This window comes from Eupeodes corollae, chromosome 2 (genome assembly GCF_945859685.1).
Source record: "Eupeodes corollae chromosome 2, idEupCoro1.1, whole genome shotgun sequence".
Lineage (NCBI taxonomy): Eukaryota > Metazoa > Arthropoda > Insecta > Diptera > Syrphidae > Eupeodes > Eupeodes corollae.
The window spans coordinates 88,617,821-88,637,586 of NC_079148.1; the positions used below are offsets into that span (position 1 = coordinate 88,617,821).

Sequence of the window (19,766 nt, forward strand, 5' to 3'; positions counted from 1 at the left end):
ATATAAATTTAATAGGACGACAATGTCTAGTCGAAGATGGTGAAGGGTTTTGCCAAATTATATTTTTTGGATCGTCATCGCCACAGTACATTTGTATAGGAACCATTAATGTGCAATATGAAAATGTTTGTCTTTATGGTAGTCTTTATAGCTGAGTTTTGCGCTGAGTTTCATAGCTTGAAAACTTCCTTTTGAACTTCACAAAGACGAATGATTGTGTGGTCGATGGATGTTATGTTATAACAATACCAGAGTGATAACACAATTCCTTCCTATTACCTTATAGGGTAAAGTTCGTAATCAAGATGGCCTCACTACGATATTCTGCGATATAATAAAGAAAAAGTCGTTCCTAAATAATGTACTTTGAAATTTTCTTAAAAAATATCACTTACCAATTATACAGTGTAATGAAGACTTTTAAATTATTTTTTTGAAGAAATTTACCTGATTTTGTAAAGTTAATTAGTGATAAATAAGCTAAGAAAAAAATAACATATGGGGAAAACATATCAATTGCACTTGTAACGAGAAATGAAGCAACTGATAGTCATTTTGTCTAGGTCAATTTATTAATACGATTAACAGTAACTTTAAGAAAGTATACCGTTAAGTTTTACTTCTTTTTTTGCTTTATATATTGAAATCTTAAAGGCGCGTTATTTATCTCATAGAAAATCAACAATTCGGACAAAAAAAAAAACATTTCAAAAATTTAATTTTGCCCACCTAGATGGGCAAAATCGCACACTGTGCGCCAGGACCATAAGAAAGGTAACTGCCAACATACTTGCTTATTGAAAGAAGGATCCAAAAGATGTTTAACTGTTAAAAATTGTAAATTAAATTCAAATTATTGATTGATAAGGAATTTCGAGGTCCAAGACGTTTTATTTGTCGATTCGAGAGAACCTTTGTGAAAATATATATTTTAAAATTGTTTTAGAAAGGTAGAATAGTACGTAGTGCTTGTTGTCTGAAACCCTGTTTCTATCTGTTTTTAGTGTGCTATAATTTTTTAGTAATATCCTTGTACAGTTCCATACAAATGTTGTTTAGCACCAACCAACCTCCAAATATTTAATCTTTATATTGTATGATAGTTATTGACGCAGTTTTGATTAAGAGAGATGTAGTGGAGGAAGAGCAAAGTGATCTAACTGAAATATTTATTTTATGTTGGTCTTGGGTTCACGGGTCTGCCTGTTGCGAAGAATTGACAAATCCATCAACAGTAATTCTTATCACAAAAAGGGATTTCTCAAATAAGCCGTTCGGATTCGGTTTAAAACTTAAGGTCCTCTCAATCCCTGAAAATTGTACAAGCACACAGGAATGGTTGAGAGTTGTAATCACTAGGCTCTAGTTCTCAACAAATACAATTTTGAATGCTTTATTTTTTGTTGACTATTTTTACTTGCGAGATATACGAACCATATATGAATATATGGCAAGTATTGCATTCGCACAAAATTTCTCGAGATTTTAATCAAACATAACATAACATTAAGATAGTAAAGAAGTAGAAAAAATTTCATCCTTCGGTTCCACCTGTATGCCTGTTCTCTCCCCTACAGCCCACACTATTGAGTTCAAACCTAAAAAATAAGATTTTTAGCAGATTCGCGTTAGGCATACAAATTTCGAACAAAAACAGAAAATTCAAATTTTTCCAAAACACACCCATGAGATTTTTATGAAACTTTTTCTACAAAATGTGTCTTAGCTTGATTTTTTTTTAAATATATTTTTATTGTTATGATGGTAGCCGTTCGGATTCGGCCTAAAATTGTAGGTGCCTTCCATTCCTGACAACAGTACTCTCACACAGGAATGGTTGAGAGTTGTAAGTCACTAGGCCCTGGTTCACAACGGACTGTTGCGCCACCCAATTTATTTTTATTTATTAGGGCACCCCCCATAGAACCGTTAATTGCCTTTTAAGTTTTCTCAAGAACTAATGAACCGATTTCAATATTTTTTGTATGCATACGCTCTTTTTCTCTCTTTGTTTTTTAGGATGTTTAAAATAATATTTAGTAATTTGTTTTGTAAACAGAGTCTTTGGATACAGGAACAAGTTTATGTGACCTTGTCGTGATTTTCGTTTCTAATTAAAACCGTTGCTTTAGCAACGTAATTGGATCCGAAAGATCGTACACAAGATTGTACACAATTCTAAAGTTCAATGATTTTGAATCGTTTTTTTTCCACTTTTATTATCATTATAAATGCATTGCTAACTTATTTACAGACTTTGTTTATGAAAAAGGTTTTTCGTTTAAATATACAGGTAATGTTTATAAAATTGCACGAATCGTTTTCCATTGTGGATTTTTTTTTCGTTCCTAGTCGCCTTTTTACTTCCAATACAATTTCTAACAGCTAAAGGAGTCCGCGTAACGTAATTTTGGATTATCGTGAAAAAGATAATTCATTAATAAAAGCAGTTCAGGGATCGTGAATAGAAATAAAAACATCCCAAAGCATTTAAATTTGTTTAAGTTTTATACATTTTCAAGAGTAAAATCAGCCGAAAAAGTCAATTTGCATGTTTAAAACTGTTTGACTTTTTAAACCATTAAATAAGTGAAAGCCTCGTATAATTTTTAATTTCTTATAAGACGATATATTTTTTTTTTATTTTCTCAAAATTTTACTTACTGTTAAAACAATGTTATTTTTTAAGTATCCTTCAATTGTTTGTATTATTTTTTGCTAATTTTTTTTCCTGGCATTTATCTAGTCATTTAAGTTTATTTCAAATTAAAGTAAACAATTTTGATTACTAATATAAACAAAAATATACGGACCCAAACAATATCATAAAATTTGAATCAAATACTTGCAAAATTATATCGGGGGATGGTGTATAATCGAAACAAAAATATGTGAATTGACTCCAGTACCGATTAAAAATTAGTAAAACGAAGAATATTTCGAATTTTTAATAAAACTAACCAAGAGAAGTAATAAATGCTCATTTAAATATAAACAATTGAAATCTATAAATATTTATTTCGCTATCATTAAATAAGAACAAAAAAAGACATTTCACATTATAACACTATAAATTATTCAGGACATATTGTTACACCAATCGCATGTGTTTTTCCATCATTTCTTTCTATCTACATTATATTGTTTGAATTAATAATAATAAGAACCCTATATGTATATCATGCATAAACAAAATATCTATTACGTAGAATAAATCACAACAGAAAAATAAATTTTTATACAGGTGTAAAAGTTTTCTTTTTGTTTAGGTAATCTTTTGTTTAAATTATAATAACATACAATAATTAATTCTTATTTAGATTTTCCATTAAAATATATCCCACAAACTATTATAAAACAATTCATGTTATGCATTTTCGATTATTTTCTTGATATACCAATAATAAATCTTTTTCTTCCAAACAGCCTATTTATAAAAAAATGAATGGTTCTCGATCCATGTTAACATTTAATTCGTTTTTAAGGTTAATAATTTGGATATCGAAATTTTACTGTTGGTAACCACCGTATTGATTAGGATTGTAGAATTGAGGAGCCCCCTTAAAGAAAACGAATCAAAAACCGTTTTATAATTGTGTTTGTTTCAATTTGTTGAACTACTTACTTCTTGTGTAGGTTGCTGTTGGTATGAACCGTCACTGGAAGTAGCTCCTGGCACAAAGAAACCACTGGATGGAACAACAGCAGGCGGTAGAGCTGGGGCTAAAACTTGTTCTGTCGGTTTAGGTGGTGCACCAGATGGATTGAACACATCGACATAGGAGTTTTTAAGGGCTGTTATAATAAAAAAAACATAGTAAATACAAATATGACAACATATGCAATATAAGGACAAACATTTGATATATTTGTAGACCAATATTTAACTTACTTCTGTTTCGCTGCATCTTAAACATATTCGATTGCAGGCTTGGTGGTTTAGGCACCTCACCGGAAACCGGAGCAGAAGCAAATGCTGGTGCCGCACCATATGTCTGTACAGGGTCCTGGCTTTGTGTTGGAATTGACTGTACTAGCTGTTGAGGAGCTTCCTCACGTGGCAAGACTTGTTGGTGTTGCTGTGGCACTTGTGGCACTGTAGAATTCTGTGGTGTTCTTGGCATAAGATCACTCATTTTTGGTGGTGGTTTTAAGGTCTCTTCGTTTTGTTCTTCACCATCAGTGTTCACCCATTTCTTTTTTTCCGAATCCCATACAATAGCTGGGTTTTTATCATCAGGCAAAATCATTTGATTTTTAGGCTTTAACGAAAGTTTATTCCAAATTCCTCCAAACCATCCAGCATTTTGATTAGAACTCTGTCCCCTGTTTTAATAATAAATTTTGTATTTTATTGTATAATAAGTTAACACTAACCAAAAAATTATAAACAGATATAAATTTCTATACAAACCCTTTTAAAGCATTTTTCGAATCAGCCTTTGGTCCTACAGCAGAGGATCCTTGATTACCTGACTTCTTTGCATCACTGTTTCTGCCATCATCTTGTTGTGAGCTTTCATTGTATGAACCAGATTTTTGCGATTGTGAGTTTGGCATCGATATTGTTGGAAGTGCGGGCTAAAGTTATTTTTAATTCAACTTATTCTTCGATTCTTAAACCATGATAATGTTTTGAAAATCATTAAGCCTATTGTTTGCTACTATAAGTTTTAACAAATTTCTCGATTTTATTATACCAAGCTTAAGAACAACACATAAAAAACAAAAACATTGTACATATAAAAAGACACGTACGTCGTACAAACATTATGAAAAATTAGAAATGTTAATAGAAGAAGCTCCAGGAGATTTGATTATCTATCTTATAAGGGTAATTTAAAAAGCCAAGTTATTTTGGTATATTTTTACCGATGTTACATCGCAATATCAAAAAGTTATTGAGTAGGTTAAATACAATTTTAAAAATCTTAGCAAAAACTCTGAGTGTTAGTCTGATCTCATCACAGTCTAGGGTATTATTTCACACAATAAATTATCATCCAAGAGCAGTACATTTATAAATATTTTTTTTTTAAATTACATACAAGCGAACGAGGTCTAAATTTTCGTGAGCGAATGCATTGATTAAACGAGCAAATGCATTGATTGAACGAAAAATACACCTTTATGGGTACTTTGCAAGCCCGCGTATTTTTGAAATAAGATTCTGTCTACAATTCCGAATGAAAATGTATCAATTTTTGTTTTAAATTCTGAATATGAACTGGCCACGTTAAAGAGTTATGAATTGAGGAGTTTGAAGTCCTATAATAGAATTGAAGTGTAATTGTAAAAGGCAAAAATATTAATATGAATGAACTTATTAACAAAAGTAAAATAAAGATGTTTTCCAAAGCGAGTTGAGATGAATAATAATTTCATGACAATTAAATAATTTTACAAAGAATTTAATTCATGAAATTAAAAATTGATTAAAAAAAAATGGGAAAGACAAATATGTTTTTTTTTTTGTCATAGTCCTAAGGTTTGTTTCTTTTTTCTTGTTTTAAAATTAATAATTTCACTTAAAAAAAGAAAAACTGGAATCAAGGGTGACATTCTGTAAGAAAAATCGAACTTATGTTTTCGCTTGTGGGAAGGATTTTTTATGTAACTCAAAAAACGAAGAAATTCTATCGCAAGTGTTACACGAAATTAGTCCGCACAATTTTGTTCGCCTTTGCAAAACTTAAGATCGTTTTAGTTTCGCTTTTTTAGAATCTGGTATCAGAAATTATAGTTATTCTTCATCCTTTATAGATTTTTCAGAAATAGTATCGGAAATTATAGTTTATCATCCTCGGTTATAGATTTTTTAGACAGAAAATATCAGAAGAAAAAAAGAATGAGGAGGGAAACTTATAAGTTTCCGCGAAATTATTAAAATACATCCTTATCAAAAATTAAAGGAGTATCTTAACTTGAAGTTCAAATTTGACAATCACGATATTAAATGAAACCAAAGTGAAGAAGTACGTCAAGTGTCAGGATATTTACTAGTGTCTCTACCCCCACTTATGTTTTTACTTGTATTGTTTTTTTTTTATTTTATAATTAACGCACACTGCCAAAGACATAGTGTAACAATAGGATAGGAGGTATCGGTGTATATTGATTTTTAATTCCTGAACATTTTAATGAAAGGGACAAATAGAGCGTGGCAAGGCATTCCATTCGTAGTACGGCTAAAAATTGAATCTCTACTTCATAGTACGGCCGAAATTAGGCTCAAGGGATAACTGATGGGAATTTCTAGAAGCGCGAGTATTAGAATTAAATTGCTTAAGGGGATGAATGCAAGTTCCTATTTCACTAGAGCATACTCCGTTAAATTAACAGTAAAAAAGGGTGAGACAAGATACTTTACGACGATCGAGTTGATGAAGTTAATGTCACCAATGTTTTAAAAATTCTTCTTTGGAGTTGCAAGAGCAACGCCCAGAAATAGAAGTTACATTCAAGTTTCGGAAGTACATACTCGTAGGTTTTGTAGTTTGTAGCAAGATCAAACGGAGAGAAAAATTTCTTGAGTCGTCTCAAAACACCTAGACAACTGCGGCATTTTTGGCGGCATCGCGTATGCGATCGTTCCACCAAAGGTGATTGGTGATCCAAATACCGAGAATATGCTGCGTAAGTCGGAATTTAATTAGCTTATCATATTTTGTCGTTGCAGTTCCACATCCAAAGAGGAGGGTTGTAAGTCAGGAAACGAATATGAATAGCAAGAAATTATTTATTAAAATTAGGAAAAGAGTCGAATATAAAACGCAGCAATAATATTATGGGTTTCAGACTTGAATCCGTCCAAAACAACAAAAACAAACGCTGATTGACTAAAAAAACCATTAATATACAAGATTTCATTTGATTCAAAATAAAGGTTATCATGCAAATGACAACAAAAAATAGGTAAAAGTTTCAGCCATATATTTTTAAACTAACTAAAAAAGTGAAAAGCTCATTGGAAGGTTGACACTGAACAAAAAATGCTGATATCCAAAAATTTATGAAGCGGTTATTACAGACAATCTGAAATCTTGTCTTTTCCCCTGTTAAAAAATGTCGTTTTCTCCATATTGGTATGCGGTTTTAAAGGAAATCAATTTTTAATGAATGGCAGACACTCATCGGATTTCATAAGAGACATTTTAAAATATAATAGTTTTTTTATTTACTCATTTTTTAATAATTTTTCATAATAAATGAGCGGTATTTATTTTACTTTCTAGATATGACACCCAACTTAATTTTAAAATATTTTTACATAAAATTATATATTTCTGTTGAATAAATGCATACAATAAATGTTTGTATAACAGATTGTGGTTGTAATTTTTGTGGAGCAATGAAAAATAAATTTATTTGTTTGTATGTTTCGTAATATATTATGCAACAAGTGACCTATCCTATAATGTTTGGATGCGACCTTTTCCCAAATAATTATAGAACTAATGCGTTGCGAATATTGTGTTGAGTAAGCGTTTTCAATAGATGCTTTTTATCAGTTTAAATAAACAGGAGAATTTGACATTGTTATTAACAAATTAATTACTGAATATTTTCAGGAATGCAAAATTCATGCATTTCATCTCAGCTTACTTTGGAGCTGGCTCTTTTTCTGAGCTATATCATATTTCTTTGTCAATATCAGAAGTCGAGAAGGAAATGAGATACTACAGAGTTGGCCAAAAGTAACTTGTCTACTCAAATATGAACAAGACTAACAATGCATGAAAAGTGTTTTGGATCCAAAATGTATTTTGTAAGACGACATGTGCAGATGTTGAATATCGTCGTAGCAACATCACGTCTATCACAAGCGACCATGATTTTTCTGTTGACCATTCATCAAGAAACCTCATCTCAAACGTCCCCATATCACTCACGCTGCTGCTCGTATATTTTGATCGATAGTGCGATCGTGTTATATTGTATTTTTAAATTGATAGAGACCGATTTCAGATTGTTTTAATTTTACAAGTCAATTAGAATTGTACTTGTTTTTTAGAAATTTAGAAAAATAAAATGTAGACCACCTAATTGATTTAGTCATTTGTATTTATTATTTTTAAAGATGACAAATACTATAACAGCTAGTGGTAGACACATACATTGCACTTTTAATTTCGACACAAACAAGCATTTTAATTCATTTCAATGCAAGCACCTGTCTCTAAAATAACACAAACAATATTGATAATTGAAAACTCAAACGTATGTTAAATTGTATTTTTCTATCTATATATTTTTTTTCTCCTCTTCAATAATAGGTCCATCGATATCGAATGTTCGAACTTCTTTTTCTCTGACTACTGTTTTGCTATCTAAAAACTTTTCAAAGCTCGTTAAACTAGTTTCCACATCTGTACACATTTTTTTGTAATTTAAAGGAATTGTAGGGTCATTATAAAGTTCTTGCATTGTCCAAGCAGCATGATGATTTTCATATTCATCATCGTAATCGTCATCGTCATCTTCATCATCATAGTTATCTCCATCATTAGCATCATCATCATCATCATCTTCATCATAGTCGTCATTACCATAAAAGTCTTTTTTATTTGCCTCTGGATCATAATCTTCGAGATTCGCATTGAACCGACTTTTAAGAGGCATATCGATAGGGTAAGTTCCATTAAAAATAATATTTTTATAGCTCGTCGCCAGCTCTAGTTTACGCTTTATCAATGCTTGGTTTGCAACAACCTTACTTGAATCACTTTTACAACTAACAAAATTATTACTACTGTTCGGGCTCACTAATGAGTTTATTTTCTTCTCTCCTGAATTTTTGGAGAGATCAAAATTTACTCGTTTACTATTCGTAACAACTTCACTACTAGATGGAATAAGAGTCAATTTAGATATTGCACAAGAGCTTAAAGAGTTTGGGTTATTAACGTTTAGTTTCGTGAGCAATTGCTGATCAGCTAGATTACGAGGAATAAGTGAAAGCGTTTGGCTCTTATTATATTGGCTTGTAGTTTTATTCGACGACGCAGGTAGGTTTTTGCTGCGTGCAAGTTCTTTATTACTTACATCTGTGGTTTTATTATAAGGCTGCTGCTGTTTTTGTTTTATTCCGGAACCAGGAGAAGTGGGAGAGATTCGCGTACGCACGGTTTGCGTGTTGTTTGAGTGTAAAATGTTTGAGTTTTGTTCGTTAGGTGCAAAGCTGATGTTTTGCGAGGGTTGCTTTTGTTGTAGATTCGTTGATTGCACTACTGAATGTTTTGGCGATTCCGATTTTGTGTATACATAATTTGATGAACTCAATGCGTTGGGAGGACCGTTAGTATAAGGTGTATTTGATTTTATGGTACTACTTATCGAATCGGAGTTGTCTGATTGTGATGTTGATTTTGAATTACTTTTGTCCTCAAGCTGCGTTCCAAGTGTGGTTTAATAGGAAAGTTCAAATAAAATTACTTAAAGTAACGCTAACGTTGTTTATGTTAGCTTTATATGAATAAAAAAATAATAGTAATAAAATATTTTACTTGATTTTTAAATACAAATAAAAACCCAATTTAAAAAATGGTTGAATGAAATTGCATTAAGAAAAATTCAAAAGCTTATTTTATATGTATGTTTATATGAATTGTTTGATCTTAAACTTCAGACTTCGTTGTTTATATCTCCTTTTTTTAAATAATACATTCTACTATTGACTTTGGAATTTTTCTTACTTTTCTTATTCGACCCCTACTTTAGAGAACAAAAAATGAAAATTATCTGAACTGATGTACACTGCACTCTCAGAGCTTTAACCACATTTTTTTTGTAATTAACAAGCACTCAAGGGGTTATAAGTACGCTTTATATGTTTATATTTAAACACACTGAGAGCGTTAGGAAAATAGGGAAGGATTTAAAAGGAGATACCGGTGCAAATTGGTCTTAAAGTTCTGAACATCAAAATGGGAGGGAAAAACAGAGTTGTCCAAAGCATTCCACATTCTCGATGTGCGATTTAAGAAAGAATCTCTATACTTGACAGTACGCCCGAAATTGAGCTCAAGGGTAAACTGATGAGCATTCCTAGAAGTGTGAGTATTACGGCTGAATAGTGTAAGGCGTGGAATGCAACTGGCTAATTGCACTCCATAAAAGGTAGTCTGTAATACACATACCGAAGTTGATTGGTTTCCTGGATGCAAGTGCCACTCATAGATAGTGGCATCGTGGGTGCATTACGCTTTAACGAGCGGAGACAGCATTGAGTTTTCGAGGAATTAAATTCTACACAGTTTTTGATTCCCCATGCTGTCAAGATCAGAATTCAATGAGCTTATCATACGCTGCCGTTGAAGTTCCACCTCCGAAGGACAAGGATGTGAATCTAGAAACGAATATGAAAAGTTGATGGTTGTGTCGTCAGCGAAATAGTTTATTGGATTAGAAGTGACAGACAAGAGATCATTTATGAATAAACACCAGCATTTATTTTATGAATTTCAGACTTGAAACCATCTAATACAATTTGTATTGAGGGGTTAGAAAGGTAATTTCTAATCGAACGAAGAAGAGGTTCATCAATACAAAAAACACGCATTTTCGATAAGAGAGCTTGGTGAAAAACTATCAAATTATTTTGAAATATCAAGTGCAATAATCTTACTTTCTCCAAAACGATGTAAAGATTTGTTCCACTGTTCGGTGAGATGAACTTCTTTTTATACTGAAGTTGTTTTTCATATTAAATATTAATGCTTAAACTTATCTGTATTGAGTACATATTATTCCATCTAAAGCTAAAGTGTGGAACAGACATACAAATGACAAACGTATACAAATTGCCATCTGTCAATTTTTTTAATTATGTTATAAGTAGTACCCGTAGCATGATGGTTTGTGCGTTGGACTGTCATGCAAGGGGTCTTGGGTTCAATCCCCGCCTGTGTCACCTTAATTTAAAAAAAAAATAATTTTCACGGGTACTGCCTCTTGCGAGGAATTGACAAATCCTTCAAGAGTAATTCTTGTCATGAAAAAGTGCTTTCTCAAACTAGCCGTTCGGATTCGGCCCAAAATTGTAGGTCCCTTCCATTCCTGACAACAGTACTCGCACACAGGAATGGTTGAGAGTTGTAAGTCACTAGGCCCTGGTTCACAACGGACTGTTGCGCCACCCCATTTGATTTTTTGATATGAAAAAATTATTTACTTTTTTAAGCTTATATTAAAGCGAAGGACATACATACTAAATTCTATTGAAATGAATGGAATGGAACGTTACTTTTCAGAAATAAATAAAATGGTGCTTAGTGAAATTCTTTAGCTGAGTGGAAAAAGCTCTGAGACGAGTACTATACATATCACATTTCAGGTTTTTTGTTTCCTTGGTATCCATAGGTAAATATTGTAATGCATGTTTTTATTTTACAATTTACAAAAACAAATATTTTTGCAAACTTGAATAACCAACAAATGTTTTAGCGTACCTCATCGTTTTGTATATGAGGCTGGTTGGCCCAATAATTTTGTTGTTCATCTTGACCATAAGATGAGTAGGCTTGAATATTCTCTTGATCGTAAATTGCCTGTGTCGATGGTTGTTGATAGGATTCTTGCGGCTGCTGAATATATCCATTAACATTCATTATTCCATCCGTAGCAACATCGTGTGATGTTTGACCATCAATTGGATTGTAAAATTGTGGGCCATACATCTGTTCACTTGATTGTGGAACTTGATTGCTTTCAAATTGTGGATTAAATTGTGCTTGTGTTTGACCAACTTGAGGCGGAAGTTGTTGTTGCTGGTCTTTAACTATATTATTCGAATTTTCATATTGCAAATTTAATTCATTAAATTGTCGATTAATTTCTGCAAATTGCTGATCAATCACATTAGATGTTTGCTGGTAGTCTTGATTTTGATCTTGCGAACGCACCTGCACCTCGTTATAAAGAAAAAAATATTTTATTATTACTTTGTTTGCTTTTATGTTTTTTTTTATTGTATACCGTGTTGTCAATAGCTAACGAGCGTAGCTCTTGCAGCCATGGTTGTTCATCAAAAGGTAAGTCACCACTTGCATTTTGGTTTTCATCTGCAAGAATTTCGTCCATTGACTTTTCGAGAACCGGATCGTAGTATTTTAGACGATCAGCAAGCTCATACACCTAAATGATTTAAATAAAAAAGTATTAAATCCGCATTTTGTAGGTTCTACAATATATGTAGTAGTAAAGCTTAAGAAACATTTTTAAGAGTCCGAAATGTTACGATTTCCTATTTATCCAGGAAATTATTCCGCCAGATACTTAGGTAAAAGTGTATCAAACAACTGACAGTACCGTAGGAGAACTTTGAGACAATTTTGGATTGATTTATGAAAACATAACTTTTCTGACTCTCACTAATATTATTGAAGTCTCTGAGACTATTTGCTTAAAGATTCGCTTAGTGTTAATAGGTTTTTGCACTTGTAGCTCTAAAATCGAAAGAAAAAACAAAACATACCTGGTTGATAAATAATGGTTCATATTTCGATGGATCTCGTTTAATATGCGCAGCAATTTGTTCCATATACATTAAACACTTTAATTGATATCCATAATCAAGCATTCGAGTAGCAAGTAAAAACTTATATGGCTGAAAAATATGAATGTATATTTCTGTTTCTATTATATTATCATGACATTATGTAAATATACCTGGAACTCGACGAGAGAAAATTTGTCGTCATTTAAAGCACATGCATATTCGTAGACTTCTGTCATCATAATTGATTCGTTTGTTGCAAATTCTTCAAATTCTTTTTGATGTGAAGACCCCAATAGAACTAACCTGTGAGAAAAAGTAAAACGATTTAGTTCAGTTCATAGTAACCAAATATTCTTTTGGAAGTTCATAAGTGCATTTAGATGGTGTTTTTCTACATTTGTTTTTGTTACAGACAAAGAAATATTATCAAGTACAATTTGGGTTTGGGTTTAGTATTCTTACCTTACTAAGTTCTGCGACAAAAGTGTATCATTCCGTTCCTCTGGATACTTACTGAATCCAACTTGTGCCATTAAATAGCAAAAATGTGCTGCAAACAGATCTCCACGGCTCAATAATGAATCACCGAGTGTGGTAATTGCTTTTCTATCCAATTCCGGTTTTTGAGAAGTATTTGACAATATCATTGACAAATGTGGACGCCAATCTCCCCATTTCTCATCTAAAACACTTGTTACACTTGATGGCGTACGACCACTCATTAATTGATACAATGTTTGCAGTGGATCGTTCAAAGACAATTTATTTGCAAATTTCATCATAACATTTGCATGCGAACGTCTGTCAACTTTGGAAGCTAGGAACAATGCATGGCCCCAGAGATTTTTGTCTGTTGCCCATTCCAAAGCTTCATTTACATTTCCATAGAGTAAATAGTTTCGGAATTTTTCGGTTATTTCTTCTTCACTTAGTGAAGACGATGTCTCATCTGTGTCATCTGCTACAGATTCATCCAATTCCGGTTCTGGTTCACTTGGAGTGTTCTCTTTTGATTTTATCTGCTCTTCCGACTGCTCAGACTCACGTAAATTAGAATTTAAATCCACAGAATTGGCCGGAATTTCATACGGAAACTGTTGCTGGTTCTTAATAAGAAGTTCTGCTATATCAGTTCCAACAACCACCTAAAAGCACATAGTCTCGTTTAAAAATTGTGATGCAAAATATATATTTGTGGAACTTACGCCATTCTGTCGAAGTAAGAGTATCAATAAATTCCACATCAAAGTAAAAGATGGTTTATTAGCTTGTCCCGCAGTAGACAAGCTATTCGTTGAACTATGTCTGGAACGATTTGTAGATGAATATGGTCCTAGACGAATCTGATCTTCGCAGAATTCTATTATGGTTTTCTTATGAGTTAGACCACGAACCAATGGACCAGGAAACGATTGAAATAATTTATTGGTAGCGTCATTGCAACCCATTCTAAAAATCTTCACAACATTTGATATTCCGTTTTGAGAGTAATTTGGTTTTACAGTGACCATTAAACCTGGTCCCAACGAAACAACTGGATGATCGCTTGTAAATTTAAGTGGCGTTAGGCGTTCAGGTTCGTCTTGAGTTGTTGAATTGACTGCATCAACTAAATTCATTGACAAATTCTCTGGCCTAATATATATAAGAATTAGGATATATTAAATGAAAATTAATTATTTTCTTTAAATTGAAGCATAAAACAGTTTTTTTTATTTAAAGCAAATAATGTATCTATAAATGAAACCAAACTAATTCAATAAAACACCAAATAAAGAATAGGAAAATTTACAAATAGAATTTTAAGCATAATTTAACACATGAGGTGGATAAGGAAGGTTCTGAAATATGATTATAAATATTTATATAACACGATAAATGAGTTTTAATTTTACGTCGTATTTATGCATATTAAATGAATGTTACTATTGATGATTTTAATTGTTTATATTTGGAAGGCTGAAATATCAAATGGTTCAAATGTACAAGAATTAAGTCTTTGTATTATTTAATTTGACATTTAATCTATTTTAATCAAAGTTCTCAGGTTTTGTTTCTTTTTTCAGTCAAAGCTCTATGAGCTCAAACTAAATTGATCGAGCGGATTTTTTTTCATCTGCATATTATAAATACGCATCTACTATTTATTTTTAAATAAATAATATATTTTTTAAAGTTTTGCAGTTAAATACACATGTCCAATTATGTTTTCTAAATTAATCGTGTGGTTTTGATCAAACTTTGCTTCTAGGGTACTTGATATGCTCAAGCTCAGCTCTGACCTCTGCTCAGAGCTTAAAAAAAAGGAATAAAAAGGGTGTATAATATACACTTTACATCTGAAAGATGGGGACAGAACATGTTTATTTTCATGAAAGTACCATAACTAGCTCTACTGTTCTTAAAATTTGCAGGCAGGTAGAGAATATCGCAGGAGCATGGCGGTACTAGTACTAAGCCATAACAAAATCGTACAGAGAAGTCACTGGCTCCCCAGCCAAGAGGGACATTTTTCTCAAACAATGAAATATATAATAAGACTGTTTTGTTAAACACATACTTCAAAATACAATCAAGTTACTAAGCGCGTGATAACTTAAGTACATATCCTGGGGTACTTGAAACTTGGATTTTTTTTTAAACTTTGATTTTAATTTGACATATTGTATCAATTACAATGCACTGAGTGGGAAACATCTTCATATTTGTTGTTATGTCATCAACTTAAAAGCTGAATCCCCAAAAACAAGATCCCGTGGATCTAAAGCCTCATGTACATAATCCATAAACGAAATCCCTAAATCTTAAATTTTCTATCGCCGCCGTCAAAACTGTTTATTTTCATAATTTGTGTGTAGGCCCTGATTCTGTGTGGTGCATTTTCTTTAAAATAATTTTAATTTTAACGAATTAGATTTACTTGGGTATAGAATCTACTTTGCTTTTCAAGCTCTACTTACACGAAAATACAACAGATAAACTACAGCGTATAGGTAAAAGATAGCACTATTGATCCAACAAACTTTAAACGTCAGTAATTACGTTCTGAACGAATTTACTTTCTTCTTTTATTAAGTATTAGTTTTAGACTGGGATTAAATTTCATTTTTTATTATATAATGTTTGTCTTTTTTTTGAAAAACTAATTTAAGCTAACAAACATTTTCTTGTAAACTTACATTTTCTAAAATGATCTGCTTAGTTTTTTTTTAAATTTTTAATCAGAAGTCTGAACCCTGGTCATCGTTCTACTCATCACAAGCCTTTAAGCACGGATTCACCATATTTAGAGTTTGGCGCCAAGCATAATTTGCTACACTTACTCGAATATTTTGAATTTGGGAATTTTGGTTCTTGAGATTTTAGATTAGGGGATTTTGTTTTGGGGATTTTGAGTTGGGGATTTTGTATTAAGGATTTTTGATTTGGGCCCTTTTAAGCTTACAACAACTAAAGAAAAAAATAAATAAAAACACAAACAAATTTTATTTATTTTTAAATTCTCTTATTTAAATCTGATTTAAACAAGATATTTTTTTGCACCTTGAATTTGGTATTTGAAAATATTCACTTAGTGTAAAATGTTTGTCCAAAATAGATAAACGTGCAACACAAAACGAAAAAGCACTTAATGTAAAGAATAAATTAGTTTATTTAATAAAAAAATAGATCCCTTAGTTGTAGATAGTTAACGATGCTTCTTAGTTCCCTAAAAGTAGTCTAAGGAGCCGGTTATAACTATTAGTAAATATTTTGTTTCACAGTTTGAATATGTTAAGAGCTTTATTTTCATTTTAAATGCAATAAAATGATTTCTAATATTAAGTAATTTGTTCAAAGTGAAACAATGCATTCTAATTTTTTTCTGTTCCGATGGCATCTGTAAAAAAAACCTGGGGAGTCTCATTTTGAAAACGATATCATCAATAATTTGCTTCACGTAACTTTGTCACTATAGTCTCTTCTCTCGTTTTCAATATGAGATAACTGAAATTTTAAAATGAACTTAACGAAAGATAGTGCTTGTTCGATAACTTTAAAATGTTATTAAACTTGGTTTTTGTGTATGGGAAGTTGTGAAAATTGCTTTTTACCAAACTTATCAATTATTTTGTGGTGTTTATTGTTACTGTTAATGCTTTTAATTTTTGGAAATCGATGACAGACGATACCTATTTAGCTATCGTGCAAACACTATCGTTTTGGAGATATCACTTTGACGATTATCGTCTTAGGTGAAGTGAAACTATCGTCAAAACGCAATCGTTTGACGATAATCGTTTTACGAAATGAACCCCTTGATGAAACCAGATGGTGCGAAGCTCTTGGTTATTTAATGCACCCAATTTAATGACGTAAATTTAATAATTGCTATAAACGCTCATCAGTAAAACTATCTAAAGCCCTCCAGTTTCTATTTTTACTGATTAATTTTACTGATAGCTTTAACCGACTCCTAAACTATAAAAAAATGTTTGGACTTATTTAAGTTAAATTTTATAACAAAATAAAAACAGAAATACCTAATTAAGTCGTTAATAATTTTTACTTTAGATGTTTAAAACATCTGTGTGTAAAAAATGTATGTCAAATAAAGTAAAAATATAGATATTGACTGAATTTTATAATCTGTCCAATAAATACGTGCAGTAAAGGATAGAATGTCTGTCTCTTGCCCTAACTACTACAAGCTCTGATAGAAAGCAAAATGGGCTACCATACATACTTTATTATTATAATTTAATACAAAGAAATTAATTTTTAAAAAATCACTCATCTAAGTCCTAAGATGTCAATCCCTGAATAAGGTATCACATATAATAACATTTGGGATTTGATAACGGTGTTTTAAACTCTTAAAAGTGAAAAACCAGAAATTGTTCAGATTTTCTTATTGACATTAGATGTAAAGAATGGTTTAACGACTTTGTATTTGAACAATCTTTGGATAAAGTTTAATCTCACATAAAATCTTGTTCAACCTAGAAAGCTCATTATTTGAGGAAAATTCATGGAATACTTGCGCAAACTGTTGACTTTACCCGCCCAAGAATTGTGCTTTTTTGTGGTGAGTTACGGTAATCAGTTTAAAACATGTTCGTTCTTAAACCGGACAAATATCGCGGGATTTCTATATAATTCATTTGTTGCCATATTTATTTATTTCTCGACGCTTACATCCTTTGTATTTAGAACTTGAAGCCATTTTAATAATTTAATTCGCACTGCTATCATAAGCAAACGCACTGAATTCAAATAATACTTATAAGCCAAACCGTGAGAGATTGAGTATGTTAATATAGTTAAGATCGTTTAGATCGTTATTGAAGAATGCTCCTAAGTAATTCTTACGTTTTTGAGCTAGAGTAGGGCATGTACAGAGGAGGGGAAAAATTGTTTCCTACTATTCCTCGTCCATCCAGCTTTTGAATTTACCGATGGGAAATCCCCATAAGTTGAATCTTAACACAATAATTAAAATGTTGATCTCTCAAACTGTAATGGTAATCTGGCCGATTTGGAAAATTGAAAATTTTGACATTTCTCGACGTTTTAAGTTAGCAAAGTCTAAAAATAGTGTTATTGTAATGCATTCCACACTTTATACTCGTAAAGACGTGGTATGAATACAAAAACAATATTTATCAGCTTTTTTATAAATAAAAGAAAATAAAAAATGTTTCTTTCTTTAGAATAATTTAATTCTTTCAACAATGACATTTTGATCTCTCTTAAGGTGATGAATGTCAAACTTGTCGAGTTGTAGAAGCTAAGTAAGGTCAATGATTCTCGAGAATTTTCTCCTGAAACTAAAGGACGTTCTCATTCCTCTACCTTTCCACAATCATCACCCCTTCCCACATAAACAAGGCATACAAGACAAGCCAACGTTTATGTCATCAATTGCCATCCCACCTCCCAAGTTGTAATGGCGAAAAGGCCAGATAGCGCTCCTCTCTCCGGTGCTCCTTCCCACCCTAGGTAACCTAGTTCAATTGCTGTTTACCGATCCTAATCATTTCCTTACATATCAGAATGATGGCCTTAACATCAACTGACTCCTTACCATATCTCTTCCTTTCCAACCATCTCTTATCTTTATTGGGCTGGATTTAAGGTGTTAAACGACCCGTGTCGATGATCAGCCTGGCTGGGGGCCCAATTAAAAAAATAGCTCAGTCTCTAACGGAGTATCTGGATATCTGGCCACCTCAGGATTATCTGTATATGCGAATCTCTGTACAGACGAACCTCTCTTTCTTCGCAACGCGTGGGACCAAAAACGAATAATAACAAAAAAGAAAAAAAAATGATGAGACCGGTATCTTTTAAAGACCGGGCGGCAGTTTGGCGTCAAAGCCTGTTGCCGTATCTCCTGCGGCTAACACAGAGAAGGGAGTAGTGGCAATCCATGGACCCTCGTCTGCTATTGGTAGCAACGAGATTAGGAAGGTAGTGATACCTAATTCCAGTATTGCCAGGGTTGTAAATAATGGCCCTACCACTACTACTGAGAGCACATCCAGAAACGGAAAGAGGGAACTCTCAAAAAGTCTATATAGACAAAGGCAGCAATCTTAAAGGCATCTGGTGCATCATTGGAGGCTGAAAGGACATCGCAGCAAATGTCTCTTGAGGGGGCCATACCGGCCAGAAGTTTTTGTTTGACCTGACACGTGTTGATGTTATTCCTACCAATATTTGCTTTCTTTATAGCGCCTTGCATTAGCCATAGTTTAAATGTAGCGATTGGTATGTCAGCATTAGTCAAAAGTGGTAGATACTTTACCATGTCTGGCGAGTTCATTTCCATAAGAGATAATCGACAGTTATGGAGTGTTATGGAGTTTGTAGAGACAGAGTCCAGAGGTTTTCTAGCGGCCTGACTATTTTAGAAAGTACAGATATTAGATGTTGACATCACGAAACCGGACAAGACTTCTTTGATTGTGTTGACACGCTCAAAGGTGATTTTTAGGTAGCTATACGATCAGTACGATTTGTGACATTATGCATACAAATATAACGACAAAATGCAAGCTCTAACAGTGGTTGAATTTAAAATTTCAAAGGGATTTGGGATACTTTTGTATGCAGCCGGCACCCTTGTTGTGAGAAAAGCTCTCCTACAAAGCCTATATTGCCGATATTTATTGGACAAAGTACATGAGTTAATTAATTCTATAGCCAGTTATTAAAAGCATTAGTCAAAGAAAATAAGTACGTCACAGAATAAATGTATACTACGTTTCGGGTTAAAATTGGA

At 32.4% G+C, this 19,766-nt stretch overlaps 1 protein-coding gene across 4 annotated transcripts in view; it reads right to left on the bottom strand.

Moving 5' to 3' along the window:
* Positions 1-2,983: 2,983 nt before the first annotated feature.
* Positions 2,984-19,766, bottom strand: part of LOC129948017 (uncharacterized) — a 28,450-nt gene continuing 11,667 nt past the window's right edge. For 3 of the 4 annotated variants that reach the window (XM_056058824.1, XM_056058825.1, XM_056058823.1), the window contains 11 exons: positions 13,705-14,134; positions 12,962-13,644; positions 12,670-12,802; positions 12,476-12,607; positions 11,977-12,135; positions 11,451-11,903; positions 9,046-9,390; positions 4,415-4,581; positions 3,893-4,326; positions 3,626-3,795; positions 2,984-3,560 (listed from right to left, as the gene is read on the bottom strand). In XM_056058824.1, coding sequence (XP_055914799.1) covers positions 3,510-3,560; positions 3,626-3,795; positions 3,893-4,326; positions 4,415-4,581; positions 9,046-9,390; positions 11,451-11,903; positions 11,977-12,135; positions 12,476-12,607; positions 12,670-12,802; positions 12,962-13,644; positions 13,705-14,134 — 3,157 coding nt within the window. In that variant the 3' untranslated portion in view covers positions 2,984-3,509. The remainder of the gene's footprint in view (positions 3,561-3,625; positions 3,796-3,892; positions 4,327-4,414; positions 4,582-9,045; positions 9,391-11,450; positions 11,904-11,976; positions 12,136-12,475; positions 12,608-12,669; positions 12,803-12,961; positions 13,645-13,704; positions 14,135-19,766) is intronic. The other variant, XM_056058826.1, reaches the window with a different exon arrangement.